The sequence below is a fragment of the Lobosporangium transversale genome, assembly GCF_002105155.1.
Source record: "Lobosporangium transversale strain NRRL 3116 chromosome Unknown BCR41scaffold_16, whole genome shotgun sequence".
Taxonomy (NCBI): Eukaryota; Fungi; Mortierellomycota; class Mortierellomycetes; order Mortierellales; family Mortierellaceae; genus Lobosporangium; species Lobosporangium transversale.
The window spans coordinates 183,214-210,527 of NW_019028994.1; the positions used below are offsets into that span (position 1 = coordinate 183,214).

Genomic DNA, 27,314 nt, shown 5'->3' on the forward strand with positions numbered 1-27,314 from the left:
TTCTCTTGATGATAAATGTCTCGAGAGAGTCTTGAGTGGGGTCGCTTAGATGGCCCATGTATGATCAAAGGAAGGATTACTCGTCTATAGTACCTCATTGCTCCAACAACTTCCTGTTGGCTTCGCTCAATCCCGTTATGCCTTGAATACACATGTTGCGAGCATTAAGAGCCGTTTGTCTGGCGCTCCACTTCAGGCGGTACTCATCAAGATCGTCATCGCATTGGCTGCTCTATCCGCCACTTGCTGCTGTCCTTCGAGAGTTCTACAAATGTATGTATGCAGCTGCTGTTTGAATATCGGCCCAAGGTGAACACGATCCTCTAGGAACTGAATGATTGATGGTTCATCTACAAAGTTTCTCCATACTAGAGATACTAGAGGTGATGCCTCATCAACCTTGATTGGGTCGACCTCCCTCCCGCTTTCCTTAATATCTATGGCTCCGAAGCTATACACTGAACTTGCGCAATTTCGACAAGAAGTTAAGGTTGTCGTCTTTGCCACTTCATCCGTTGCTGAGTTGAAGCAAGTTTCCTTGTCCCTTATTTTCATCATAAAGAATGATACAAGCTGAAATTAACAAATTCATAAAGGTTTGCTGCAGAGGCAAAGCATATCATCAAGAAAATGATTGAATTCTCACGCTATGCGGTATACAGATGAACGTTTATTTAATATTTATCATTTCAAAGTTTGGATGGTGGAAATTCACAAACATCTGAATTGCATTCAGTCTGTCCTTTGGCAGCAGCAGCATCAGCACGCTCTTGCACCTGTGCCTCCTGAGCCTTTGCTCTTTGTACAGAAGCCTCAGTGAGATCCACTCCAGAAATATCGCTACAGACCTTCAAGATATCACCAATTGGTGCGATATTGCCAAGGACGGTTTCTTCAAACTTGTAGGCAATACCTTCATCGCCTTTACGAACAATATAGAGTCCTCCAAAGATACGCCCTTCACCCACTAGCAGGTTTCCGCGCACGCCTGAACGCAAGTTACGAATAGCGTTGAACCATAGACTTGGACGGATCAATTGATCTAATGATGCCCATCGAAGCTGCCCGCCACTAGTTCAAAGGAAAAGAAAAAAAAAAAAAAAAAAAAGAAAAGGTTTGTATACAGAATACATGTAAGAGATTCCATTCAAACATTCGCCCAAAAGTTGTTCATTATGTTTTTGTTTTCTTTACCCAAGTGCTTTGTAAAATCCTTTAGATTCATCCCAATAGGTCTCGCCACCATTCCAATAATCCCTTTTGAAAGTTGTTGCTCCAAGCTTCTCATGCAAAACCACGGCCATTCGGAAACCCTATTTTTTTTTTTGCAGTCATGATGAAGTTAAGAATGACGACATCGAGTTGATAGAACGAAAAAAAAAAAAAAAAGGAAACAGAATGCTTTTTTTTTTTTTTTTTTTTTTTTTTTTTCAACTCGTACCATTTGCTTCTCGATAATATTGCGATGCTCATCCAGGATGCGGACTTCTTCACGGCAGAAAGGGCAACCAGGACGACGGATAACTACGTGTAAATTATAAGTTTTTTATTTTTATTTTTTGTGTTAATGATTTTTTAGTAACTGGTTTAGTTTATTGTGGGAGTTGAGTGTGAGAGAAGATGAATGATAGCTGCCTTCTATTCCATACCAATGACTATAGCCGGCTTTTCTTTCCAAAGTTCATGCGCTTTGAATGTTGTTTCTCCGTTTTTGTCGATAAAGTCGGTCAGAACAACATCCTTGATGGCCTTGTATTGCTCGGGACTCACGTCTGTTGAAGCCATGATATATTATATATTAGTAAAAAAAAAAAAAAAAAAAAAAAGGATAAACCGAGGTTGTTGTGGGGTTGAAAGCGATATGTGAGAGAGAGAGAGAGAGAGAGAGAGAATGAGAGAGAGAGAATGAGAAAGAGAGAGAATGAGTTATGAGAGAGTAAAGAGAAAGAAAGAGAAAAGAAGAGAGAGGAAAGAGGAAAAAGATTGGTCAAAATAGGAAAATGATGATCATGACATGATGAAAGAAAAGATCAAAATGAGACCTTATTACAACCAGACAACAAAACTTTCGAGCGTTCATTAATCCCCATTAATCTTGGTTGTATCAGCGCAAAGGGGAAAAGTATTAACGCATGGACCGGAACAGCAATGCTCAACCGAAAAAACAATAAAAAAATAAAGTATAACATGATTGTCTTGTTGTGTCTTTTAATCTTTTACTTTCACGCGCCAATGATGCATGCATTAAGGCTTGATTGATCTTGTCCATTGAACAATCTGGACAACAGCAACAGCAACAACCACAATGACATGAGGTCTTTTTTTTTTTTTTTTTTTTTTTTTTTTCTGGCTTGAGCGTATTTTACGTAAGACATTTTAATGTGATGATTTCCGGTCTGCATTCTCATAGGGGGCGCATGCTGTATTTGATTATGCGATCGAGATCTGCTTTTCTTTTGATCGAACTCTAATAACAGCATTTTTCACTTCAGAACTACGAACGGACATGATTATTATTATAAAAGCGTCCTGAGCGATAACCAAGTGCAGTTTTATTTATATTTTGACGTTTTTTTTTTTTTTTTATTGTTTAATTTTGCTTTGCTTGAATAAAAAAAAAAAAAAAAAAAAAAAAACAGAGTTGCTACACTGTTAATAATCCATGCCAGTTGCAAAGGAAGAGCCCAACATGCCTTCTCTGTAAAGACCATATTCTTGGTTTTGAGCAGCTTGGTCTCCAAATGTCATGAGGCCCTGATTAAAAGCATCATCACCATACAAGCCCTGGAACTGATCTGGGCGGTAATAATAACAATCTTGACCATATTGATCAATGTCATTGGCAACACCCATATACATATCCATATCCATATTCATATCATAGACTGGTCTCTGACCATAATATGCAGCAGAGTCACTGCCATAGTCAAAGGGCTTATAAATCTCAGTCTCATCTACACATGGCTCGACTTCAATAATGAACGGCAACGATTTGACGGTTGGTTGAAAGATCGTCAAGGGTTTCACCGCCACTGTGGGTCGGATATGAACAGAACTGCCCAAGTCAACACTGGACTGGGGTAAAGACTGATCTTCTTGTGGCGTGGCTTCGATCGTCGTAGTCAATTGTTGCACTTTTGGTTGATAAGTCGTTTGGGGCAGAACTTGTGTCAGAGGTTGAATAAAAACATTTGAGCCTAAATCCACATTCTGTTGAGGCAACATGCTTGATTCAGCGGGTGCAGCCTCAATGGCTGATTCTAACGCCTGGACATGGGGTTGATAAACCGTTGAAGGGTTCACGTCCGTGGAGGGGACTGCAGAGACAAAGGAACCCATATCAACAGTGGATGGAGGCACAGTGGTACTGCAGCTTTCCACATCCACATCTCTGTTGATAGGAGGGAATTGACGACGCTTCAAGACATTGCCACGAGGAAGAGGGTCTGACTGAGAGGGGTTGTCAATGGTGCTAGCGCAGCCATAGAGGCTACCATTAAAAACGTCATCGTAGTCATCGTAGTCATCGTAGTCATCGTAGTCATCGTAGTCATCGTAGTCATCGTAGTCATCGTAGTCATCATAAACATCGGCACCATGGTTGTCAAGCCCACACGTTGACTGCACAATGGGCGCAAAGGCCTGAACAATGGGTTGGTATCGATTAACAGGTGTCACATTGGTGATAGGGACTGTGTTGACGGTCGACGCGAGCGAGACAGAACCCGAGTCAATATCTTGATTGCAAGTGGGCGCTAAATCAGGATCAGGGGCGTTTAAATCCATACTACCCAGAGCAGATGGATCTTGAGGCACTGGCACTGTTTGTGCAGCAAGGACGAAAAGAGACAGAGCGAGAGTGATGCGAATAACACTTGCGAACGTCATGATCAGGGGAAGTTGCACGTGTATCGGTATTGAGTTATCGATTGGAAAGTAGCGATGTCAAGCTTTAGAAAAAAAAAAAAAACTCTCTCTTTCCCATGGCATTTCTTTTATACAATCTCAGAATCCATGGTTGCAACCCTTTGAGACCGAGATCAATATACCCAAAGTCAATGTCAAGGAGGAGTGAAGTCAATTTCCGACATCCAGGTCGATTTTTCATGATAAATTGGTTTGGGAGTCTATAGATCAACAATAAAAAAAAAAAAAAAAAACGCGTGGGATCTTTTGCGATACCAGATTTGTATTGGACTGCATTACTTATGAAAAGAAACCAGGTCTTCGCCGATGATAAAAGATGGACTGATATTCACTGAGGGGGTTGGTTGTTTAGTTCTTTGAACTGCCATGGGTTGTTGAAACCTGAGGGTTTAAGAAGCATATTTATCAGCATGACAAGGGCCAAAAATATAAGATATTTCACACGATTTAGGGGGGTGCAAGATCCGCTCCACCCCGATTGTTCTTTTTTTTTTTTTTTATTGAGATTATATTGCTGTTAAAAAGAGTTTACTCGTAGATCAACTTCTCCATAACACGGGTGTGAGAGATGACACCGTTGGGGAACCACAAGGCGATCTCCTTCTCAGCGTTCTCAACAGAGTCAGAGCCGTGGCACAAGTTGCGGCCGACATCAATGCAGAAGTCTATATGAGCGTAAAAATAAAATAAAATAAAAAATTAGCATATAAAAATTCTTTTAAATGCGCCAGATGATTTCTCTGAGACACTGGAAAGAGACAAGTATATATAATATATATATACGTACCACCGCGGATAGTTCCGGGCAAAGAGGCCAAGGGGTTGGTCTCACCGAGGAGAACACGGCCAGACTTGACGACACCCTTGCCAGACCAGACCATGGCAACCTATAATGATATTATCAAAGGGACAAAGTGTTGCAAATTAGCAATCAAAGAGAAATAATTAAAAAAAGTTCCTCTGTATTGGGATCACATAAACAATCTTATCATCCAAAATGCATTGAATGATGCTCTTTTTGTGGTTGAATATACGTACAACAGGGCCGGAGGTCATGTAGTTCATGAGACCACCGAAGAAAGGCTTGGAGGCAAGATCAGCGTAGTGCTTCTCGAGGAGCTCACGGGTGGGCTATTGTGTGTCGTGAAGAACAGAAAAAAATATGCTTTTTTTTTTTAGTATGATTACAAAAAAAAAAAAAAAAAAAAAAAATAATAATGACAAAATCGAAGCGATCTTCATGAAGATAGGACATACAGTCTTGAGTTCAAGAGCAATGAGCTGGAAGCCCTTGTTCTCGAAACGCTTGATGATCTCACCAACGAGACCGCGCTCGACACCGTCGGGCTTGACCTATTTTCATCGATATAAAAAAGCAAATAGTACAACAGGGTGAGCGTGTGAACTGGGGGAAAAGCGTCATTATTTTCCTTTTTGCTTGGATATAAAAAAAAAAAATTTTTTTTCCACGCGCGACAAGAAAATAAGAATGTGTCCAATGTCGAATCTAATCTCGACAAGCCAAGGTTAGAATGGTACAATGAACAAATGAACACATACCATAATGTAAGTGCGCTCCAAAGTCATTTTGATTAGTTGTTGCTGTGAAAATGAATGAAAAGGGGGTAAAGAACAGAAAAGAAAAACAGAAAACTTTCTGACCTCAAAAAAAAAAGTCCTTTAGTTGTGAGATATTTTTTTTTCAGTTTCCTATATCGCAGTTCATGCGACCGTTGGCTGTTCCAACCGTCATCGCCACTATTTTTCAAGTCAGCCTTCATTAAGAACCAAATGTTGAGTATTCATCTCTATGGGTTCTCATTAATATCGATCAATTCAGCAGAAGCTTGAACATCGAACAAAAGTAAACATTTTAAAAAAGTGGGATTGGCATGTCATAAACTACAACATTGAGAGGATCTGTATTCGAACATCAACCACATATTGGTCAAAAGAGAAAAGCTTCCCGAATGTCCCTGTTGGTCAATGTTCCACGTGATATCGTCTTCAAAGCAACGCCAGATCCCTTTCTGTTGAAGGGGTCCCTTCTCATACCATTGAGCATATCAGACATAACCTTCTTCTACCCATCGGGTCTTTGACTCTTGAGAGGCGCAATTTATGCGCTCCTTGAAGCTCACGTGGGCGAGTGTACCTTCAAGAATTCTCGAACGGCTGGCTAAAGGGCTTCAAGCAACGGTATGGTCTCCGCAGGTACAATCTTAAAGAGGAAGCGGCATCAGTAAACATGGAGCTCCGGCTGCAGCTGGAAATGATTAAACATACACTCAGCCGATTTAGCCTTGACGACATCTACACTTGCGATGAGACCGGGTTATTCTTTCAGTCCACGTCCAACTGAACAATGGATTACGGCAAAGTCTCTGGCACCAAGCGGAGTACCAGGATTTCAATCCTTTTCTGTACAAATGCAACAGGGACCGATCAATGCAAGTCCTTCATGTGGAGCGAGTAATTCTTTTTTTTTTTTTTTTTTTTTGCGCCTATAATTGGTCACCAACTCGTCAGCCTCCTCATGATAGGATGGATGGCGAGGATTTCCTGCTTGGAGCGCACGAAAGATATCTTTGCCTGCGATTTGGTCATGGACCATGCTTCAGTGCTGCCTCACTGCAACACGTTGCGGAGCCAGTTCCTTTCGGGAAGAGACGAGACGATCACCGCATTATGGAACTTCTCGGAAAATTTAATTCGTTTTACCAGATGCTGAAAGAAGGAAGCTCGAACTCATTGTATTTCCATTTAGTAGATATATATAGAAAAGCTATGTGAATACTGTACAGTACAGATGAGGACGCTTCAGGAGTTAACAGCCTCCGTTCTAGTTGCAATAGATTGCCCTTGTATCATTAAGGGTGGATTGAGTGATGTTGATCTTGTGCGAGTACTCCAACACTTAATGAACTCTGCTTCAGCTTTGTTAGGAAGATCCAAGATCTAAGGATCAAAGAGCCTGATATCTTTTTTTTTTTTTTTTTTTTTTTTAAAGCTTTGTTTAACATGGTCATTTTGACCGCGGAATATTAAATAGGAATCATTATTAATACCAATTAAATGTCTGTATCATAAAGAACTTTAGACTTGAATGTATAGCATGGTACATTTACAGGGTTTATTTGTCTAGCAAGCACGGTAAAAGAATGTCGATAAAGTAAAAAAAAAAAAAAAAAAAAAAAAAGATAAAAAAGAATACAGATCGTTTATATAGGTACAGTTAAGGAGTAATAAGTGGATAGGAAGAAGGATAGAAAAGGAATTAAAAAGAGAGAAAGAATAAAAAGGTGTAATGGGTATAGTTGAAGATTGTATATAAACCCTTCAAAGCTATTATTCAATTGACCACCGTTTTCCGGATCCGTTGACGGATTCCATGGGATAGATGTTTGTTCCAGAAACCTTGCCAACTAGTAAAAGAATAAGGCGCAATGTGTCATTAGATATATCAACAACCACAAAGGCTTTTTTTAAAAAAGGAAGAAAAAAAAAAAAATTCTTCACACTTACTATGTGCGTTCAGTCCATTGTTAAAGTTCTTCATGCAAACCCATGCAAGATATATTGTAACCATTCCGAGAATCAAATTGACAATCACTAGTATGGAGATATGGAAAGGGAAACAAAAATGAAAACTATGTTAGTATACATGAACATGAACATGAACACGATCCGTTTCCATTAAAGAAAAAAAAGTGGGGCTGAAAATGATAATAAGATGGCTGTTGTTGACATTACAGAAGAATGTGAGGAACTTGTTTGCGCCAGTGAACCTATCTGGGCTGTTGAATACTTGATTAAGCTTAATAATGTTGTAGACAAGCGTTGCAAATCCACCAGCATTAAAGCAATACATCGCGATCTTGCTCTCACGTTTCAGCTAGATGTATAAAAAAAAAAAAAAAAAAAAAAGATTAATTAAACAAGGGTCAAAAAAATGTGAAGCAATGGATTTTTGGACACAGACGACCGTTGTAATCTGTGGGCTGTAACTTACTCCCCACCACGCCAAGATTGGCAAAATGATAGATGCACCCGTTGACATGATTAGGTGAAAAATTAAAATTCGCCTCATTTCCTCATCCGACAAGTTGTAGGTAGAAGACTCGGGGGACTCTGCTTGCAACACAACCACTGACAAGAATTGGGCCGAAAAGCCCAGCTGGAAAAAGATATCAAACTTGACGATCATGATGAAGATTTGATAGACCTTGTACATGTCTAAAATAAACAAACAGCCCATTTGACGCCATCATTGTGTTTTTGGAGTGAATATAACAGATTCCTCGGTTTCGTAGATCAATTGAACAGTTTAAAAAAAAAAAAAAAAAAAAAAAAGCCCTGAGGAAGACAACATACCTCGCATAGCTAGATCAGCGCCAATCTTTTTATAGATGCTCCATCCAAATTCCTTGTAGAGTTTATATGCAATAATTGCGAATCCTGAGGCGAATATGACCATGAAGCAAATGACCGCGATTTCATAAGGCAATGAAGCATGGTGAATCGTTGGGTTAGGCGTTGCCTTGAAAATGTCGAGAATTGTGTTGGAGAGTGAGTCGTTTGGTGTTTCGACGAGAATATCCGTTGCCTGCTTTATCTGAACTCCTGCGTAAGCAACCATGGCACAGTTGAATGCGACGATAGCAATGATCTGAATTGTATTTTTGTTGAACATCTAAAGTAAAATAAAATAAATAAAAAAGGGGGGGGGATTAGAAGAAATTCTCCAGCTAGATTGCTCGCATTTTTTATATTTTTTTTCCCTAGTATCCTGCATTACCGCGTCGCACAAGAGAATGAGCTGAAAGAGTTGAGCAACAATAAACAGCACATGGTATACGGACAAAACGCGAGCACTCTGGATTACTTGTGTTGGATTCGGAATATCGTGAATGTTCTTTGATTGGAGCACTACCAAGGCAGCGGGAACAACGAGCTTAATGTTGCGAGCCTCTGTCGCGTGCAGCTTAAAAATGACAGACTCGAGAGCCACGATTACCAGGGCCTGGATACCAGACCAAGCCAGTGAGTATCTGGCCCAGGTTGAGTCACCAGCCTAAGAAGATAAAAATAAACATTTTTTGACACCAGTCAAATCAGTAACGCTTTCTTTTTTTTATTTTATTTTATTTTATTTTTTTCTTAATTATTATTGTTGTTTTCATCAGTGCTTGGGATATTCCGTCATCGTGGTGTTTGTAGTGATAGTTTTACTATCCACTGGTTTATTTCGCGATTAAACTCGAGTACGTTAATGCAGCAGAGGCGGAGTATGTTGTCCTGTGTTTCCTCGCAAAGCTGTGCAACAATGATACTGAAGAAAGGAAAAAAAAAAAAAAAAAAAAAGGGGAGGGAAAAAGAAAAGGAATGACTTACAAGTCTTGAAATCATGCTTGGGGCCAGTTCTCTTTTTTTTCTTCTTTCACAATTCAGTTGAAAGGTGTTCAAAAGGAGAAGATGAATGTAAAAAAAAAAAAAAAAAAAAAAATTGTAAAAATCAAGGTGTTCAATCGGTGAGCAAGCGAGTGAATATGTGAGAGTGAAAGTTGAGAGAGAGAGAAAGTGAGAGAAAGTGAGAAGAGAATGTAATTGAGAGAGAGAAAGAGAGTTGGAGGGAAAAGGGAGACGGACAAAGGGAGACAGAAAAGAAAAAGAAGAAAGAAAAAAAGCAGCGAATATGTGTATGTGTGTATGTGTATATGTGCCTTGATGTCCTGAGAGCCAGCCAGAACACAAACAAACAAAAAAAAAAAAAAAAAAAAAAAAAAAAAAAAGTGATTTGGAGTGAAGAAAATGAGCAGTAGTTTAAAGTAATGCAATGAATGATGAAAATGAAATAATGAAATGGACTGAAATGTAATGTAATCAAGTGCAATCTAATGCAAGCCTAACATATATAAATGTATATACACAGACAGGATGGGATAAAGAGGAATGAAGAAGAAAAGAGGAGGGGGGAAAAAGAATGAGCGATGCAAAACTACTGTCAACCTTTTGGGAACACAATAAGCGAGTTAGCAAAGCATAAAATAACAGAATCGGGGTTGCTGATTTCCTATTGATTGGTTGTAAGATAAAGAGGTCAAGTGTGTTTCGAATGCATGCTTTACAAACAGAAGCATACAACATCTATACATTATGTATTTATATAACAAATATAACATGTACACATGCACTCATTGCTTCATTGCTTGATTGCTCGATCGCTTGAAAGCATCCACACATGGGCCACATGGATATTATGTTTCAAACAGTAAAGTCTTCCTTGGGCAATCAAACCCATGAACCACAGTGATTATGGCAGTTAAAAAAAAATAAAAAAATAAAAATAAAAAGACTTTCTTGATTGATCGATTAATTTGTGACAAGACTAAAAGGTGTCTGTCCTCTTTCCTTTCCATCTTGTCTGGGTCCTTTGTTATCGCATTGGGTCATCTCATAATCCTCATAATCACAAAAAGTGTAGATTGTGTCGTCAACAGAATGAGAAATAAAAAAAAAAGGGTCCAAAATAATTTATTAATCAACTAAAATAAAATAAAAAAAATCTTTCGAAACGAATGAAAGGAATGCCATAACATGTCTAGACAGGGTCATTGTACTGCAATGCTATATGATATCAGATCATACAGACAGAAAAAAAAAAAAAAAAAAAAAGGAAAATGTTAGCTGAGCGTTGAAGCATCAGCAAAAAGATGATCCTTTTACTTTTTTTTGGTTTTTTGGCCCTTCGCATTTGTACCATTTGTACCACCTTGCTTTTGAAATAAGGTGTGATTCCATCAATTCAAAGGCAACATCGCCTTGGACGACATCAAGCGGTAGTACAATAGCACAAGAATACTCATTTCTGAGAAATATTCCTAACGTCTCACAGCCCCCCACGCCACTCACAATCACACAGACCTGACAGCTGCACCCTGATTGGCTGTATCCAGTGGCCTGTTTGTTCAACTTCAAGTCTCTCTCTTTCCCAGCGGACTAGGGATCTAGCTTCACGTCCTAGGGTGAACATTCCACTCTTCTTTTTATCTACTTTTGTTTCTTCTTTTTTCTCTCTCTCTCTTTTTTTTTTTTTTTTTTTTTAATACCTCCTCGTATCATCATCATCATTAAAATGGCTTCCGCTACTATAAAGTGTCTCATTACTGGAGGAAACGGATTCCTTGGACGTTGGATCGTTGAGGAATTCATCAAACGCACTGATTACTCCCTCACCATCCTCGACATCTTCATCCCCACTAATGCTCAACCCAATGAGCGCATCTCTTACATTCAAGGCGACATCACTGACAAGGAAGCTGTCCGCACAGCCCTCAAGGGCCATCATATCTGTATTCATGTAGCCTCACCCCCTCACCACTTCCCTGCTGAAAAGTTCAAGCGGATCAATATCGAGGGCACTCAGAATGTGATCGATGCCTGTCTGAGTGAAAACGTCGGCCGCCTCGTCTACACCTCCTCCGCCAGTGTCCTTCAGGATGGTTCCCCCCTTGAAAACGCTGACGAAACCTTCCCTATCCCAAAGACCTTCATTGAGACTTATGCAGAGACAAAGGCCATTGCTGAGGGTATGATCCTCAGAGCCAATTGCGATCGATTGCTCACCTGTTCTCTTCGTCCCAGCGGTATCTTTGGACCAGGCGATACCCAGGGAACTCCAGGATTCTTGGACGTCATGAAGAAGGGTCAGCATGTCCTCCAGATCGGTGACAACTCTGGACTCTTTGACTGGACCTATGTTGAGAATGTCGCTTATTCACATGTTCTTGCTGCACAAAAACTTGTTCCTGGCTCTGGGGTTGCTGGACAGGTAACTTACATTCTTTTTTTTTTTTTTTTTTTTTTTTCAGCTGCTCCTAATTATTTTCATCTGATTTTTATATCCATCTCTTTTTTTTTTTTTTATTTTTTTTATAGGCATTCTTCATTACCAATGGAACTCCAACACCGTTCTGGAACCATCCACGTGCATTGATGGCTGAAAAGAATATTGTTGCTCCCTACGTGATTGTTATCAACTACCATGTCGCGCTTGTCATTGCTTTCTTGTCAGAAATGGCTAGCCTTATCAAGAAGATGCTGGGCAAGGAATCCAAAGAGGGCTTCACACGTGTCCGTGTCCGTTATATCTCCTTCAATCGCTATTTCAACATCAACAAGGCTAGGACCCTTCTGGTAATGCGCTGTTTTCTCATTCATTCGTAGTCGTACTTTTTGAACAAGGCAAAGGAGATGTGAAGAAATCTAATTTTATTTTTTATTTTTTTTATGCTACTATAATAGGGGTATGCGCCTGTAGTTGGATACAAGGAAGGAATCAAGAGGACAATGGCCCATTTCATCGAGCAGGAGGAATTAGAGGCAAAAAAGACAAAGTAAAGTAAAGTAAAATTAGATTAGCATCAACCGCAAAAGCACACCTAGAGACCTAGAGACCTAGAGACCTAGAGAATGAGCTGTAATTCCACTCTTCAAATAAACTACCGTATGAGCATCTTTTTTTTTTTTTTTTTTTTTTTTTGTTAAAAGAGTATGAGATTTGACATCTATGCGAATTATTCACAATGAAGAAGGAAACTCTTTGATGACGGCTTCCTACACCTCCGCAACATTCTTCCTCCGTCAATTACTGAGTGATGTCATAGAGCCTAACTGGAAAAGTTTTCGGTGAGCAAAGTTTTTTGGAGTTTATCATCTTCAACGTGCACGTAATGATCTTTTAAGCACCAGATGTTGCATTATTGGGTGACCAGCCTCTTCATTACAACGGCTCATCTCATCAGCCAGTCAGTTCATGGACTTAATAGAGTGACACGCCGAAAGAAGGAAAAAAAAAAAAAAAAAAAAAAAAGGTTTATTTACAACGAAAGAAAATCGAGTGCCCTTCAGTTCTTCTTGTACTCTGTCCACCAAGTCAATCAATGGTATCTCTTTTTTATTATTATTATTGTTTTCCATTTATTTATTTATCTACCTCAGCTTTCAATGAAAATTGTATCTTTTTTCTTTTAGTGATCCTCAACCTTCTTGAGCGCTGACATGTCAGTGCCTTCAAGCGAGTTTCCAATAAAAGTAAGTTGCTGGATCTTGGTCGTGTCTTCGTCTCCCAAGTTATCCTCAACAAACAGAATCACCTTATTGACACTCTGGAACTTCACGAAGCGAAGAGGAATCAATCCATTGCCCTCGTAATCCTTCTCAGTCAATTCGATCTTTTGTGTTTCCTCCACGCTCTCAACATCATCGAATCCCAATGTCACCCTGTTCACATACAACTTGATCGTCTTGGGGGCGTGAGCTAATATATAGATATATTTCACAATCTGTAAGCGCAAAATCTAGGAAAAAAAAAAAAAAAACTCCCCTTTACGAAACCTAACAAAGGTAATCTTTTTTTTTTTTTTTTTTTTTTTTTTGTATACTTACAGATATCCTTGGGAGTAATCTTAATCGAGTGCAACTTGACGGCCTAATTATATACGAGTTACAGGAGATAAGGTAAATAAACCAAGATAAAATGAATGATACAAGATTATTAACATGGTATTTTTATGCCCTGATGCTGTTGAGATCGTACAGATTGTCCAAGTCAGCGCCCGCGGCATTTTTTTTTTTTTTTTTTAAGTAGTATATACTTTACCTGATTGAAAGGAATTGAAATGATCAACTGCTCGTCCACATCACTTTCAAGGTACTTGTCATCAGCAGTCAATGCATTTCGGACATGATTAGCATTCTGTTGGTTTAAGCAATCGACCTGATTCAGAGTGATTTGATCTGAAATGTCAGTCTGTCCAGCCACCAATGATGATGATCCAGAGCTAGATCCAGATCCTTCAGCCCCACCTTCCTCAACTGGTCCCTGGTGCTGCTTGATCAGACTCTCAAGCTGAGCTGCGTTAGCGCCCTTGAATTCTGCAATCTTTTTGTTGGCCTTGAAGAATTGGAAAGTTGGCCTAAGAACATTCGGGAATGTCAATCATTTTTTTCAAATTATTTTAAATATCATATATATGTATCATATTACAAGATGAGAAAAGTGATAAATGATGTTGCGAAGATGCATGGTGATGGTATTTGAAATAAAGGCAATAAAAACTTACATGGCAGATACTCCAGCTTCCGCAGCAATTTCGCTTTGCTGATCCACATCAACCTATTAAAGCAAAAGCAAAAGCAAAAGCAAAAGCAAAAGCAAAAAGAAGGAAAAAAAAAAAAAAAAAAAAAAAAAAAAAAACGCACGTCAAAATCAGCTTCAACTTCAAGGGACACTTCTTCTATTAAAATCAAGGACTGAAATATGAATTATTTTTTGCTTTACCTGAAGGAAAATGACATGACGGTATTGGTTTGAAAGCTTCTCAAAGGTGGGCTTGATCATTCTGCATGGTCCACACCAAGTCTATTGGACCAACCGATACAGATACACAACGTAAAGAAACAAGAAGAAAAAAAAAAAAAAAAAAAAAAAAAAGAAAAAGAAAAAGAAAAGCCATTCATCAACATCAACACAAACCTCCTTTCCAATCACACAAATAAAAAAATTATATAAAAAAAAAAAAAAAAAAAAATCCAGATATTATGGGTCTATTAAACAAGTCCTTACAGCAGTAAAGTCGACAACAATCTACCAATGAAGCAACAAAATGAAGAATAAAAGACAATTAGCTTATTACGTTATAGTCAATACCTTTTTTTTTTTATTTTTATTTTTATTTTTTTTATAGAATAGCTACAGCTATTTCGATTAGACATACAAGCTTGCTGGGAAGAGCCTTGGAAATAGTATTTGTATAGTCCTCCTTGTTGGTGATTTCCTTGATTGGCATTGTGAATTGGATTTGTTGATGGATGGAGTTTGGGTTGGAGGATTGAAAAGGATTGAAAAGGATTTAAAAGGATTAAGGATTAAGGATTAAAAAGAAAAAGAAAAAGAAAGAATTGCGCAGAACTAACAGAGATAAGCCCAGAAATCAAGGACGTGACGCGAATTTATTCTTTTTCAATTCACCTGACATCAATAATCTCCCCCACTCCCCCCCTCTCCCATTAACAATCAACCAATCAACCAATTAACAATTAGCCAATTGTTTGTAGTTGACGCGATTTCCTTTAATGATTGCAAATAACACGTCTCTCTCCAGCTTGGATCTTTTCACGCGAGAAAAAAAAAAAAAAAAAAAAAAAAAATTGACCAATGGTAACCCTTAAGTGAATGACGATAATGAATATGAATAATGATGATGCAAATTGAGAACCATTCTGGGTGATGACCCTGCATTGGATTTTGGATTTTGGATTTTGGATTTTTTTCTTTTGTTTTTTCCCGTGGCGGAACTTGCTTTTTGTCACCGTCACCTCACATTTCGTAAACATATTTTTGCATAAAATGCAACTAAAAAGGCATACACATTACCAAAGGACATCGTCAGTCATTCTATATAAATCTTTAAACGGTCTTCTTACATCTAATATAAATATATAATTAATCTTATTATTTGATTATTATTATTTTTTTTGTTTAATGACGAAAATTGTTCTGTTTAGGGTTTTTTTTAAAAAAAAAAGAGAGAGGAAAAACAATCATTATAAAACATAACGGTGGGAAGAGAAGCTATACATTAGGATATGAGGCAAAAGGAAAAAAAAAAAATATAGATAATAGTGCCTAATAATCCTTTTTGAGAAGAGGGAAGGGAATTTGATCATAACGGGGTTTTGACAAATTGTGAAAGATTATATCTTGTCTATATTGATACATTAACACATCGATCTTAAAACGCTACGGCCTCTGCCCCAGGACGGGTCGCATATCGTCCAACCTGGTCAGGCTATTGAAATTGAACGGTTTCAAACAAGAAGGTCCAAGACAAATCAGAAGATGGTAAATTACAGTTTAGTGATAATGCCCAATTAAAATAAAAAAAGAAACGCGTAAAGAGGAAAAGAGATTACAAACTTACCCCGTTGTATACGTTTTCTCGGTTATCGGCCAGGACAGGAATGGTCTTGAGTGTAGGCATGGGTGAATTCATATCCAGTTTGAGGCAAGCAGCCACCTCCATCATTTGGTTCTTGATCTTGTTAGGCTGTAATTCACAAGTTACAAAATAAAGTGTATGAGTTACATGCAAGTCAATAAATAAAGTAAATAGATCAATGATGCAAGTCTTTTTTAAAGAGCCTAGACTTTTTTTTTTTTTTTTTAGTGAAAATGGATAAATGGTTTCCGTCCTATTTGAATAGGGACTGCAAGTGATGAAGAGGGCGCCGGATATTGAGAATATCAAAATGGGATAGTGGGATCTTTTGGACCTTTCTTTGGTTTGAGTGACGGAGTAAAATTCAGGATAAATGGGAACTTTTTGCCTTTATAGTACTTACATCAATCTGCCCACTGCGAACCTCACCTGCACCGATATGGCCAGTATGCTACAGGACAAATAATGCAATCATGAAAGAAAAGAAAAGAAAGAAGAAGAAAAAAAAAAAAAAAAAAAAAAAAAAAAAAAAGATTAGGGATATAATAATTATTGACAAGCCATTGTGGCAAAGCGCTAGATAAATAAAGATCATAAAAAAGTCAAAAGGAAAGACTTACTCGGAAGTCTGAAGGAAGGCTGATCAAGTTCTTTGAAATGACCTTGCGTTGTCCCCCGCTCTTGGGATCCATCTTGAGCAACAACATGATCTTTGATGATTTTCCCTTGGCTGGTGCAGGCTTTGTAGGTCTTGTGTTATTGTTGTTCATCCGACTGTCCAAGGTGGCGAGAGTGTGTGATCGTGACTGATTATCTTGGTTTGAGGATGGGGAGTTGGGAAGAGGGGTATTGGGACCAATCCCTTGCCATTTAGGATCCTTTGGCTTTTGGGTCTTTGATTGTTTTGAGAAAAGTGAACCCATGATGGTTGAGTTTGTATAGCTATGAGGGGGTATTAGATTAGGTGGGTATGTTTATGAGACAGCAAAGTTGCTAGTAGTGTAAGATAGATGGTGTTGTTTTCTTTTAAAAGGAAAGAAAATAAGAAAAAAAAAAAAGCAAAATAAGAAACAGTAAAGGGCAAGGTGGTAGTAGAGAGTTAGCAAAAAAAAAAAAAAAAAAAAAAAAAAAGAAAGTCGAGGGTAATAAAAAAGCTAAAGAACAACAGTAGTGACAGTAATGTTCATCAAGAGAGCATACAATTCTTTTTGCTACTGCTTCTGTTGACTGTTGTGCTGCAAGGGTTTGTGGAGAGCAAGGGATGGCAGTAAAGCTGTTTGAAATACGTGTGCAAAATGACTCCTGTGAGTCGGGAAAACGTTGAAGCAAGGAAGGAGGAAAAAGGAGGAAGAGTGGAAAAGAGAAGGAGAAGATAATGACGATAGTCAGTATAAAAAAAAAGTGGCGAGTTGTTGAAAAAAAAGGGGAAGGAGGAAGATGAAGATGTAGAAAAGAAAGAAAGAAGAAAAGAGAGTAAAGTAAAAAAAGAAGAGAAGAAAGATAAAAAAGTTGCTTTTGCTTTTTTTTTTTTTTTAACCGACAACTGCAAAGATCGGTGCTTGTTCAAAAAGGCCCTTTTGTGTCTTTTTGTGTGCATACATGAGTGAATGTTGACAGCTTTTTTTATTTTGTTGCACAGTTTGTTTGTGTTTAGTCGGTCATTCAGTCATTCAGTCATTCAGTCAGTCAGTCAGTCAGTCAGTCAGTCAGTCCAACCTTGCCTGACAACGATCGTGCATCATCCTTCCCAATTGTCTACACTATTTTATAGTTGAAATGCATTCAAATGCAATACAATCGAATACATAACCATGTAATAATCAAAAAGAAGAAGAAACAGAGAAAGCAGGCACACCCGTCGCAAATAAATAAAAAAAAAAAAAAAAGGGGGTAATGGAGTTAGCATTGAGCTGACAGGATAGGTGATTATGACGATGCTCTTTTTTTAACAAAAAATAGGAGGCGATACTGTGATCATCAGTGCTTTCTTGTGCAATCTCTAGTCATGGACCAGATGACCCCATGGACAACCATAATTATGCACAAACAGTCGGACAAAGAACATACCCATGGCCACACAACCTGTTACATCCGATGGTCTGTTCTCTTTCCAAAGAGTCTTCTGTCTCTGCTGTGCATGTCTCCCTTTTCTCAAGGGCTGAACCATGATATGAACAAGTTCCTCAAAAAGCTTGTCTTGCACACCCAGTTCCTGTTAGTCACATGTGGCCAATATATATATATATACTTTCTTCTTTTCTTTAAGGGAAAAAAAAAAAAAAAAAAAGCCAAAACGCGTTTCTTTATTTTGTTGTTGTAATCCGTAACTCTGGCCTATTTTAGCCTTTTCTAATATTCTTTGGCTATTACACACATTCTTGGTCTTGGTACTGCTGCACGCAAAGTAAAGTAGAGAGAATTTGCAACAATGTTTGTGATCTCTGTATCAGGCATACTGAAATACAATAGAGGCTTTGGCTTGTATACATTATATAAAACACAGTAGAACGGAAAAGGGACACGATCCTAAAGTTTAGTCTTCACACGAGGACACCGCAAGGAGATGATGTGCCCTCGTTCTCTGGCCTATTGATAATGATTCACCTATTACAGTCCTTAAAGGAATCTAACGGCTTGTTCCGATCTTCAGGTCCTGGCTCCTGCAATTCTCCTCTGAAGCAAGTTGAGTCGATTCTTTATCGATTGAATAACTGCATACATGATGATACGCAGTGATGATGCGAAAAAAAAAAAAAAAAAAAAAAAAAATATTGCATAAGCTTTCTTTCAAAAAAGTTTGGATGATGTATGAATACATGGTACTAAAATTAAAATAGTAAGAAGCATTACATTTGTTTAAAATTTCACGGTCATCCTCTTCAATAGCCTCGCTGCGCCCATCTTCACCAGCGCCGTCAAGGATAGCATGGAGCATCCATATAGATGTCTGATAAGATTTCTCGCTCTCACCATAGTCGTCATTAAGAAGTTCTTTCATGGCCGCTGCTTTACTCTATTCACCACGACAAAAAAAAAAAAAACAAAAAAAACAAAAAAAACAAAAAAACAAAAAAAAAAGCAAATAAACAAAATAAATTATAATTAATTCAAAAAAAAAAAAAAAAAAAAAAAAAAAAAAAAAAAAAAAAACTGTACATGTCAGTACAGTTTAGAGAACAAGTTTATAGTATATTGTAATCAGTCAAGCAGGCAGGTAGATGGGTAGGTAAGACTACCAATAACCTACCAGTTCTAACGCCCGCTCATAAATAAGCTTCTCAATGACCACGCCGCTCTCCTCGCGATGATCAATTCCGGAACGAGCCTTGGCAGCCTCCGCCTTTTCGAGACACTCATTGAATCGATCTCGGATCCACTGAACCCCATTGTTGAGCCTTCGTGACGCTGGCTTAGATCCTGGACGCCTTTCTTCCCAGTAGCGTCGGGCAACGTCCATACCGGACTGCAATAATGCAAGGGCTCGAAGATACAAGAAAAAGGCTTCCTCTGCCAAAATGCTATCCGCTGTGGGGCTATTGTCCTCAGAAGGAGAATATTCTAGTTCATCTAACGGACGAATGCCTTCCATTTTCGAATCCGCAAACTGTGATACCACATACGCCTTGTGGGCAGTGTCCTCAACAGCCTGAAGCACAGATCCCTCCTCAGGAAACGACTCCTCATCAGTCCCACCCTTATTAGTGCTGTCCATGAACCCGATCAGCGACGTATTGCTCCTCCAAGAAGGCGGAGAGGAGGATGCGCCAAACAAGCGCATCGATGCCATCGAGATAGCTTTGGCCAGAGCAGACGTCCTGCCACTATCGCGCGGGCTACCTGATCTAGCGCTGTTGGGTGATGACATCGGCTGGATCTGGCCTAATGATGGGCGGTGCAGGAGCTGAGCCGATTTCGACTCTTCTGGTGAAGGCGTTATTGGGAGCGCGAATGGAGGCGTCGTTGCGAAATAACTGGTGTTTGAAGGCGGTGACTGAGATGAAGACGAGTATGGAAATGGTGGTGGCGGTGTCCTGTATTGTGTAGCCAGAGATGTGGGAATTGGTGGTGAGAGTGTATTTATTTGACCAGCCCCAGTCTTGGATCGTGTTGAGTTCGATGTAGGGGGTCCTGCCACCTCTGTCAGAGATTCAATTCATAAAACATAGTATGAGCATAATCTAGCACTGAATACTTTTTTTTAAAAAAAAAAATAAAAATAAAATAGTTCAAGAGATCAAGTTAAAATTCACACCTACCGTCTGCTAGAACGTTGAGCTCCACTGCTCGCTTCTCGACTACAACGTAATCCTTGTCCAGAAGCGCGTCATCGTCTGGTGTACTATATCGGCGTGGTCCATCTGGTACACCTACCAGGGTGCTACGTCGATAAGGTTGTGATAATGGATGGGCTGTTGCCGCTCTATTTGCGACCTCTGAGCCGATATCCATTGATTTCATACGGCGAGCGGATACATTGGTTGGTCCTGAGCTAGGTTGGGTTTGGTAGTCTGCAGGGAAGGACTGTATCTTGGGTGAAGATATTGGGAGTTGAAGTGGCGGTCGACTTTCTGGAAGGGCGGATGGTGATCCACTTTTCAAAGACCTTGACCGCGAATGTGATCGAAACTCTGTCGCCCTTTCAGATTGCTCTCTGCTTCCCGATGGGATAGTAATTGGCTTTTTGTCCCCTCTTTCCCTATGGCCTATATCCGGTGAATAACGAGACGGATCAAGAGTCATTGGTCGCCTACTCGAATCGGTGGATGCTGATTCAACTCTTGAATAGTCCTGAGCCGAAGAACTGCTTTGTGTAGATCTCGACCTATTACGGGCAGCTAGATTCGACACCGTAGGGTTCATGAAGAACTCTTCAAAGGAGATCCTCTCCACCGGATTGCGCTTCAATAGCTGTCGGATCAAGTCCTTGATATCCTCAGTTATTGGAGCCATCGATTGATTGTTCTGTTGTGAAGGAGATGATCCTGCTCTATTATCTGTCAAGGTTTCACCTGGAAACGTGATCACGTCCTGAGCTTTCTCTATTCTTTTAAGCAACTCAACATGGTTTTGTGCCCTGAATGGCGGCTTTCCTGTACACATTTCGTACAAGACTGTTCCCACACTCCATAGATCTGCCTTGGCATCATATTTTTCATAGCGGAGAATTTCTGGAGCCATATAAAGGGGTGAGCCACATAGTGTTTCAGCAAGACTAAGATGAGGTAACGAGCGTGCAAAGCCAAAATCTGCTACTTTCAATATAGGGAGCCCATATCCACTGCCTTCTTTGCTATTACTTGGAGGATGAAGGAGGAGATTCTAATAGAGTGCAAAAACAAGTCATGTCTTTAGTATCGCTATCCCATGGTCCATTCTACTTGTCCATATTACATCAAAACGCTGTATTCTGTACCTGAGGCTTCAGGTCTCGGTGAATAAGGTTTTTTGAACGGAGGAACTCCAGAGCAGAAGCTATAATGGGATGCACACAATTTTGTCAGTTTTGTGGTAAAAAATTTAACCCCTGTGACACAGATCCCTGTATGGTAAACAATGATGGTTTACTGACCCAGCTGCTTCAGGAAATGACGCACCACTACTTCATGTAGGCCACCGCCAGGTGGAGGAGGAAGCGAGGGTGGTCCATCACCTCTTCTTTTGATATACTGTGATAGATCACCTTGTGAGCAGTACTCCATGACAAGATGGATATGTGACTCCGTTTCCTAACCATGCAAGCCCACAGTGGATTTATTAAGGTTCAATCGTTGCATCCCCTTCATTATGCATAGATGACAGTAATGGCAAGACACAATTCATTCCTTACCTTGCAATCAACAAGAGCCACGATATGGTCATGACGAATGCCTTTCAGAATATTGATCTCGCTTGCCAGGTTCTCAAGCAGCTTCTTTGTCAGTTTGGAGCGGAGGACTGACTTGATAGCAACCAGCTCTTTCGTCACCTACATGAAGGAAGAAAAAATAAATAAATAAGCCCAGTAAAAAAGCAGAGTGTCAGTCAACAATAATGATCTTTTCCTTGGCAACTCTCTTGTCCACGAAGCTCTCTTTAATGTGGAACAAATTGGGTGTGCCCCATAAAAAAAAAAATGCTCATATCGTCCCCAGTGTAAGCGACTCACTCTATGATGGCCCTTGTAAACGGTGGCAAAAGACCCCCGACCAATTTCCTGCTCCACAATATAGTCGCCGACCTGTATTGTCTCTTGCATGGGCTTGGCAGATGCCATGGCGAGAATATGACAATGACTGAGGTCTTTTTGGCGAAAAAGGTCAAGTTGAGAAGGTGTGTCTTTATGCTCTTTTAATGAATGCTACAATCCAAAGGGTGTCAGCATTTATTGAGACTGGATTTGCTAAAAGACCAAAAAAAGAAAAGAAAAGAAAAAAAAGCGTGGCCCCCTATTCTTTTTTGACGCAGAGTGGGTATGGTGAATATGAACTTGTAGTAAAGTGCGAGTCTGCGAATAAATGATAAGAAAAAAAGAGAGACAAGGAGGGGGAGAGAAACAGAGGGAGACGGAGACGGAGACGGAGAGGGAGAGGGAGAGAGGAGAGTTGCTTTATGTTTTAAGGTATAGATAGATAGGACGAGATGTGGAATGACAAAGATGAAGGGAAAGATGAATAAGAGCTTCATGCATAGAATGAATGAAGCATTCTGCCGCAGACTCTTGTCTTTTTAGTGACTGCGCGTCGTATTCAAAGTTGAGAAGCTCTTTAAGAGTGTGTTCCCAAGTAAAATGCATCGCATCACGTGGAGTAGAGCGCAAGACCCAAAGTCTTATGACAAATAGACAAGAGTGCCCAAAATAAAATGTCTCTGAATCAGCCTCTGTTAGGAGGTAGTGGAAGAGATAAGCATTCCAACCCTGAGACGGAAGGTATATATATTCATGTCATCTTATTTATTCAACATTACGATTGATAGACAAAGAGATTAGAAATAGAAATATTGTCTAATCAGCTGACAATAGGTGAAGGCCATATCTTCATGCTTCTACGCGTGTTTGTAGTCTTCGTTAACCAGACTCGCTTTCATTCCAAATAAGAGATTGCATTATTCAAAATATTTTTCATCTAGCCTGAAAAAGAGAAAAAAAGAAACTTTACGCTCAGAAATACATGAAGCAATAAAGATCAGCCAATTGGCGGGCGCCTTCATTGGCGATCAAAAAAAGAAAAAAAAAAAAGTGTTGAAGTCTGCATTTGTTCGGCAACCTTGGGCAGCATTTAAACTCTCTAGATAAATACTCTAAAAAAAAAAAAAAAAAAAAAAAAAAAAAGACACACTCATATAGAAAGCGGATGCACCTTTTTATTTTTAATGCTTCTCTGCCTTTATTACCATGGATGGTGACGAAAATAAAGTTCATTAGAAGGATGTAGTGGCCATGACCTTCAGCAAATGAGGCGAAACAGGGTGTCCGTGGGTTTTCTACGCTTTCATTGGTGGCTGTTTAAAAAAAATTAAAAAAATAAATCCTATTTCTGTTACACTTATTTTTGGAACGGGTTCACTGGTGCAGAGGTTTAGGTCCAGAGCGGGGTTCCGTGGAAAAGAAATTCCTTCTCCATAGAATGATTACCTTACACTACGCAGTCGATGCCACTGGAGAGGGGGAGGAGAAAGTGTTGGATACTACTCACAATTATACTCATAATTCCCCTGTCCTGTCTAGTGAAGCGTAGGGGGGAAGCAGGAAGCATCAGATTTTCAGTGTTGTATTACGAATGCGTGGTGCTGCATCAGTGGGGAGTAAAATAAGGAGGGTTGGTCGCAGAAAATTCGTCCCGTCTGCAACCTCTATAGAAACCCTCCCCTATCCGAACAGGCCTCACCGCAAGAAAACCCCTGAGAGAAAAAGGAAAAAAAAGGGAAAAAAGTACGATTGACCCACAGGCGCCTTCTTACTCTCATTTATCTATATTGTAGCATATCTTTCAAACCCAAGCTCGTGTCATACTTCTTCCTTTCAACAAGGATGAACAGGAACCAAGGGCACACACTGTTTGATTTGGTCATCTCCTTGAAATATTTTAGAGAGTGATTCAAGGTGGCTGGTTGGTTAGTTTTGAAGGGGCATGCGTGTGAAGAACAAAAATGTTGGCAATTATTTTGAATACGCCCAATAATAATTGAATGAATTGCGCACTGTAGAAAAGCATATAAAAGGAAGGCCTAATCTCTGCTTCTCATCTGTTCTTTTTCCACTCCAATTCATTCCATCCTACCTCCAAACGTTCATTTCCTCATCTCAACCTTTTTCCTAGTAACTTCCCTTAATCTTTCTTCCTTTCCACAACAACACAACCACTCGATTTTTTTTTGTATACCCTCCGACATGTGTGGAATTTTTGCTTACCTCAACTACCTTACCGCTGTCGATCGCCAGACCATTGCCGATATCCTGGTAAATGGTCTCAAGCGTCTCGAGTACCGTGGATACGACTCTGCTGGTAGGTTTCTAATACGTTTATCCATACTGTTTCTAATTGACGTATGTCTTTGTTATGCCTCTATGTGGTTGTAAGCTAATCACCAATATCCTTGATGATACTCAGGTCTTGCTATTGATGGTGATGGTGAGAAGGAGGTTTTGATCTACAAGGAGGTCGGAAAGGTTGCTGCCCTCCAAAAGCTCGTTGAGGAACAGAAATCGATCAACTGGGAAAAGACCTTTACTTCTCACTGCGGTATGGCCCATACCCGCTGGGCCACTCACGGTCAGCCTTCACCTATCAACTCCCACCCTCACCGCTCGGATCCCAAGAACGAATTCACTGTCGTCCACAACGGTATCATTACCAACTACCGCGAGCTCAAGCTTGTCCTCGAGAAGAAGGGTTATACCTTTGAGAGTGAGACCGATACCGAGGCCATTGCCAAGTTGGCCAAGTACATCTGGGACTCTCAGAAGGGCAACAAGCAGTTGACCTTCACTGATCTCGTCAAGGGTGTTGTCAAGGAGTTGGTAAGTTGTTGGTAAAAAAAAAAAAAAAAAAAAAAAAAGGATGCAGAATTAATGTTAAGATGAAGATATCAATGTCCGCGTCAGCATGTTGCAATTGAAAACAAAATGCATTCTTGATTAATCATATCTCGTTAACACTCTCTATTTTTATAGGAGGGAGCTTTCGCCATGATCTTCAAGAGTGTACACTTCCCCAATGAGGTTGTTGCCACTCGCCGTGGATCTCCTCTTCTGATTGGTGTCAAGACCCCTAAGAAGCTCAAGGTCGACTTTGTCGATGTAGAGTTTGGAGGAGTTGCCGAGGAACGCGAACGTAAGTGCAATTACCGAGATTTTTTACTACCAACCATCTGTGGGAAATTCAGTGTGTTTACATTAAATGAAAGAGCCCATGCTAAAATTGGTTAATGTGTGATGTCGTTTGAAAAATGATAGTTCCAGGCGAGGTCGAAGCAGCCCCTTCCACCTTGAACACTCTTGAGGTGCCTCAGCTTCGTCGCAGCGAGTCCCGTGCTTTCTTGAGCGAGGACGGTATGCCTCAGCAGATTGAGTACTTCTTGGCCTCAGATCCCTCTGCTGTTGTCGAACACACCAAGACCGTCCTCTACCTTCTCGACGACGATATCGCCAACATCCGTGAGGGCGAGCTCCGCATTCACCGTCTCCGCCGTGATGATGGCATCTCTTCAATCCGTTCCATCCAGACCTTGGAGATCGAATTGGCCGAGATCATGAAGGGCTCCTTCGACCACTTCATGCAGAAGGAGATCTACGAACAGCCCGACTCTGTCGTCAACACCATGCGTGGCCGTGTCAACTTTGATACCCACAAGATCACTCTTGGAGGCCTCAAGTCATATCTTCCCACCATCCGCCGCTGCCGCCGCATTGTATTCATTGCTTGTGGAACCAGCTACCACAGTGCTTTGGCTGTATGTTACTGATACTCATGCTCTTAATGACAGCTTGTCTGGATATTGGTTGTTGATATCATGTATCTATCTTTTGTATTGACAATGAGCTGCTTTGTGTTCTATGACTCTTTCTCTAGACTCGCGCCATCTTTGAGGAACTGACCGAGATTCCCGTCTCGACCGAGTTGGCAAGCGACTTTTTGGATCGCAAGACTCCCATCTTCCGTGACGATGTTTGCGTTTTCATCTCTCAGTCTGGTGAGACTGCTGACACCATTTTGGCCATGAGATACTGCTTGGAGCGCGGAGCTCTCTGCGTTGGTGTCACCAACACTGTCGGAAGCTCAATCTCCCGTGAGTCCCACTGTGGTGTCCACATTAACGCTGGTCCCGAAATCGGTGTTGCATCCACCAAGGTATGTGCTGTGAATGTGATGGACCGCCGGATGCGATACCATTTTCTAGTTTTGTAATTGAGCTGTAACAGCAGCACTTTTTAGCCTTTTTACTCACCAACGCTTTCTTCCTTGTTGGTCCCTATTCTTTTTCCATTACTTGTAGGCCTATACCTCCCAATACATTGCCTTGGTCATGATTGCCATCCAGTTGTCTGAGGATCGTACATCGATGACAGCACGCCGCAATGAGATCATTGACGGTCTTCATGCCCTTCCAACACACATCAAGGAGGTTTTGGCTATTGATCAGGAGTTGCAGCGCCTTGCCAAGGATGTCTTGCACAAGGAGAAGAGCTTGTTGATCATGGGTCGTGGATTCCAGAACGCCACCTGCTTGGAGGGAGCATTGAAGATCAAGGAGGTGTCATACATGCACAGCGAGGGTATTCTGGCTGGTGAGCTCAAGCACGGACCCTTGGCTCTTGTGGATGAGAACATGCCAGTAATCTTGATCATGACACGTGACTCTTTGTACCCCAAGGTCCGCTCGGCATTGGAGCAGGTTGCAGCCAGAAAGGGTCAGCCCATCATTATTTGCAACAAGGGCGACGACGCAATCAGCGCCGACTTTAAGACGATCCGTGTTCCTCAGACAGTGGACTGCCTCCAAGGTCTGTTGACGATCATCCCTCTCCAACTCCTCTCGTACCACCTCGCTTGCCTTGCTGGAGTTGATGTTGATTTCCCCCGTAACTTGGCCAAGTCCGTCACCGTCGAGTAAATCTGAATCACGCTTCTCGTAGTAGTAATATCACTCATGTCTTTATAGACTTTTGTACAAATATCCTCCAAAACATTAAAGAAATTTGACCAACAATCACGTTGATACCCTTTTTTGCTTTGATAACGAGATGGAGCTTTAAATCAAATTGACTATTAAAAAGATGTATCTATAGAAATCAATGTTCTGATACTTGGCATCAATGAATTAATTTATCATAACCTGGGCCAGCCAGGACAATACATTTAAACATATGCAAAGTTGGTTTGCAGTCTGCCCTCAAGAAGCGGGCCA

The 27,314-nt window shown here is 40.3% G+C and overlaps 9 protein-coding genes across 9 annotated transcripts; 2 read left to right on the plus strand and 7 right to left on the minus strand.

Annotated features, from left to right (window-relative positions):
* Positions 1-652: 652 nt before the first annotated feature.
* BCR41DRAFT_352527 (hypothetical protein) lies at positions 653-1,812 on the minus strand. Its single transcript, XM_022023965.1, has 4 exons — positions 1,650-1,812; positions 1,442-1,524; positions 1,195-1,313; positions 653-1,071 (listed from the first exon to the last, which is right to left on the minus strand). The coding sequence occupies exons 1-4, from the start codon at positions 1,783-1,785 to the stop codon at positions 690-692; spliced, it is 720 nt and encodes a 239-aa protein (XP_021881839.1). The 5' UTR covers positions 1,786-1,812; the 3' UTR covers positions 653-689.
* Positions 1,813-2,652: 840 nt separating this feature from the next.
* On the minus strand, positions 2,653-3,928 carry BCR41DRAFT_421692 (hypothetical protein; the record flags this gene model as incomplete). Its single annotated transcript, XM_022030063.1, has 1 exon — positions 2,653-3,928. The coding sequence occupies exon 1, from the start codon at positions 3,886-3,888 to the stop codon at positions 2,653-2,655; it is 1,236 nt and encodes a 411-aa protein (XP_021881840.1). The 5' UTR covers positions 3,889-3,928.
* Positions 3,929-4,455: 527 nt separating this feature from the next.
* On the minus strand, positions 4,456-5,514 carry BCR41DRAFT_386102 (nucleoside diphosphate kinase; the record flags this gene model as incomplete). The annotated part of the gene is made up of 5 exons (XM_022027756.1): positions 4,456-4,592; positions 4,715-4,814; positions 4,966-5,058; positions 5,185-5,280; positions 5,488-5,514. 5 exons carry the CDS (start codon positions 5,512-5,514, stop codon positions 4,456-4,458), a joined length of 453 nt encoding a protein of 150 aa, XP_021881841.1.
* Positions 5,515-7,142: 1,628 nt separating this feature from the next.
* Positions 7,143-9,402, minus strand: BCR41DRAFT_335821 (hypothetical protein). The gene is made up of 7 exons (XM_022022008.1): positions 9,322-9,402; positions 8,726-9,001; positions 8,302-8,620; positions 7,940-8,163; positions 7,681-7,822; positions 7,453-7,539; positions 7,143-7,352 (listed from the first exon to the last, which is right to left on the minus strand). The coding sequence occupies exons 1-7, from the start codon at positions 9,334-9,336 to the stop codon at positions 7,276-7,278; spliced, it is 1,140 nt and encodes a 379-aa protein (XP_021881842.1). The 5' UTR covers positions 9,337-9,402; the 3' UTR covers positions 7,143-7,275.
* A 1,619-nt stretch (positions 9,403-11,021) lies between these two features.
* BCR41DRAFT_352532 (3-beta hydroxysteroid dehydrogenase/isomerase family-domain-containing protein) lies at positions 11,022-12,445 on the plus strand. Its single transcript, XM_022023966.1, has 3 exons — positions 11,022-11,758; positions 11,866-12,123; positions 12,232-12,445. The coding sequence occupies exons 1-3, from the start codon at positions 11,063-11,065 to the stop codon at positions 12,325-12,327; spliced, it is 1,050 nt and encodes a 349-aa protein (XP_021881843.1). The 5' UTR covers positions 11,022-11,062; the 3' UTR covers positions 12,328-12,445.
* Positions 12,446-12,855: 410 nt separating this feature from the next.
* BCR41DRAFT_421696 (PITH domain-domain-containing protein) lies at positions 12,856-14,897 on the minus strand. The gene is made up of 7 exons (XM_022030064.1): positions 14,706-14,897; positions 14,555-14,575; positions 14,270-14,350; positions 14,052-14,104; positions 13,589-13,904; positions 13,375-13,417; positions 12,856-13,246 (listed from the first exon to the last, which is right to left on the minus strand). Exons 1-7 carry the CDS (start codon positions 14,775-14,777, stop codon positions 12,957-12,959), a joined length of 876 nt encoding a protein of 291 aa, XP_021881844.1. The 5' UTR covers positions 14,778-14,897; the 3' UTR covers positions 12,856-12,956.
* Positions 14,898-16,154: 1,257 nt separating this feature from the next.
* On the minus strand, positions 16,155-17,026 carry BCR41DRAFT_48651 (hypothetical protein). Its single transcript, XM_022030868.1, has 2 exons — positions 16,550-17,026; positions 16,155-16,380 (listed from the first exon to the last, which is right to left on the minus strand). Exons 1-2 carry the CDS (start codon positions 16,850-16,852, stop codon positions 16,294-16,296), a joined length of 390 nt encoding a protein of 129 aa, XP_021881845.1. The 5' UTR covers positions 16,853-17,026; the 3' UTR covers positions 16,155-16,293.
* A 1,192-nt stretch (positions 17,027-18,218) lies between these two features.
* On the minus strand, positions 18,219-22,591 carry BCR41DRAFT_386105 (kinase-like domain-containing protein). The gene is made up of 8 exons (XM_022027757.1): positions 22,075-22,591; positions 21,757-21,894; positions 21,499-21,655; positions 21,343-21,401; positions 20,186-21,248; positions 19,177-20,066; positions 18,780-18,942; positions 18,219-18,640 (listed from the first exon to the last, which is right to left on the minus strand). Exons 1-8 carry the CDS (start codon positions 22,180-22,182, stop codon positions 18,576-18,578), a joined length of 2,643 nt encoding a protein of 880 aa, XP_021881846.1. The 5' UTR covers positions 22,183-22,591; the 3' UTR covers positions 18,219-18,575.
* Positions 22,592-24,166: 1,575 nt separating this feature from the next.
* Positions 24,167-27,020, plus strand: BCR41DRAFT_421699 (hypothetical protein; the record flags this gene model as incomplete). Its single annotated transcript, XM_022030065.1, has 6 exons — positions 24,167-24,412; positions 24,518-24,927; positions 25,081-25,240; positions 25,363-25,859; positions 25,979-26,257; positions 26,403-27,020. Exons 1-6 carry the CDS (start codon positions 24,298-24,300, stop codon positions 27,018-27,020), a joined length of 2,079 nt encoding a protein of 692 aa, XP_021881847.1. The 5' UTR covers positions 24,167-24,297.
* Positions 27,021-27,314: the final 294 nt, after the last annotated feature.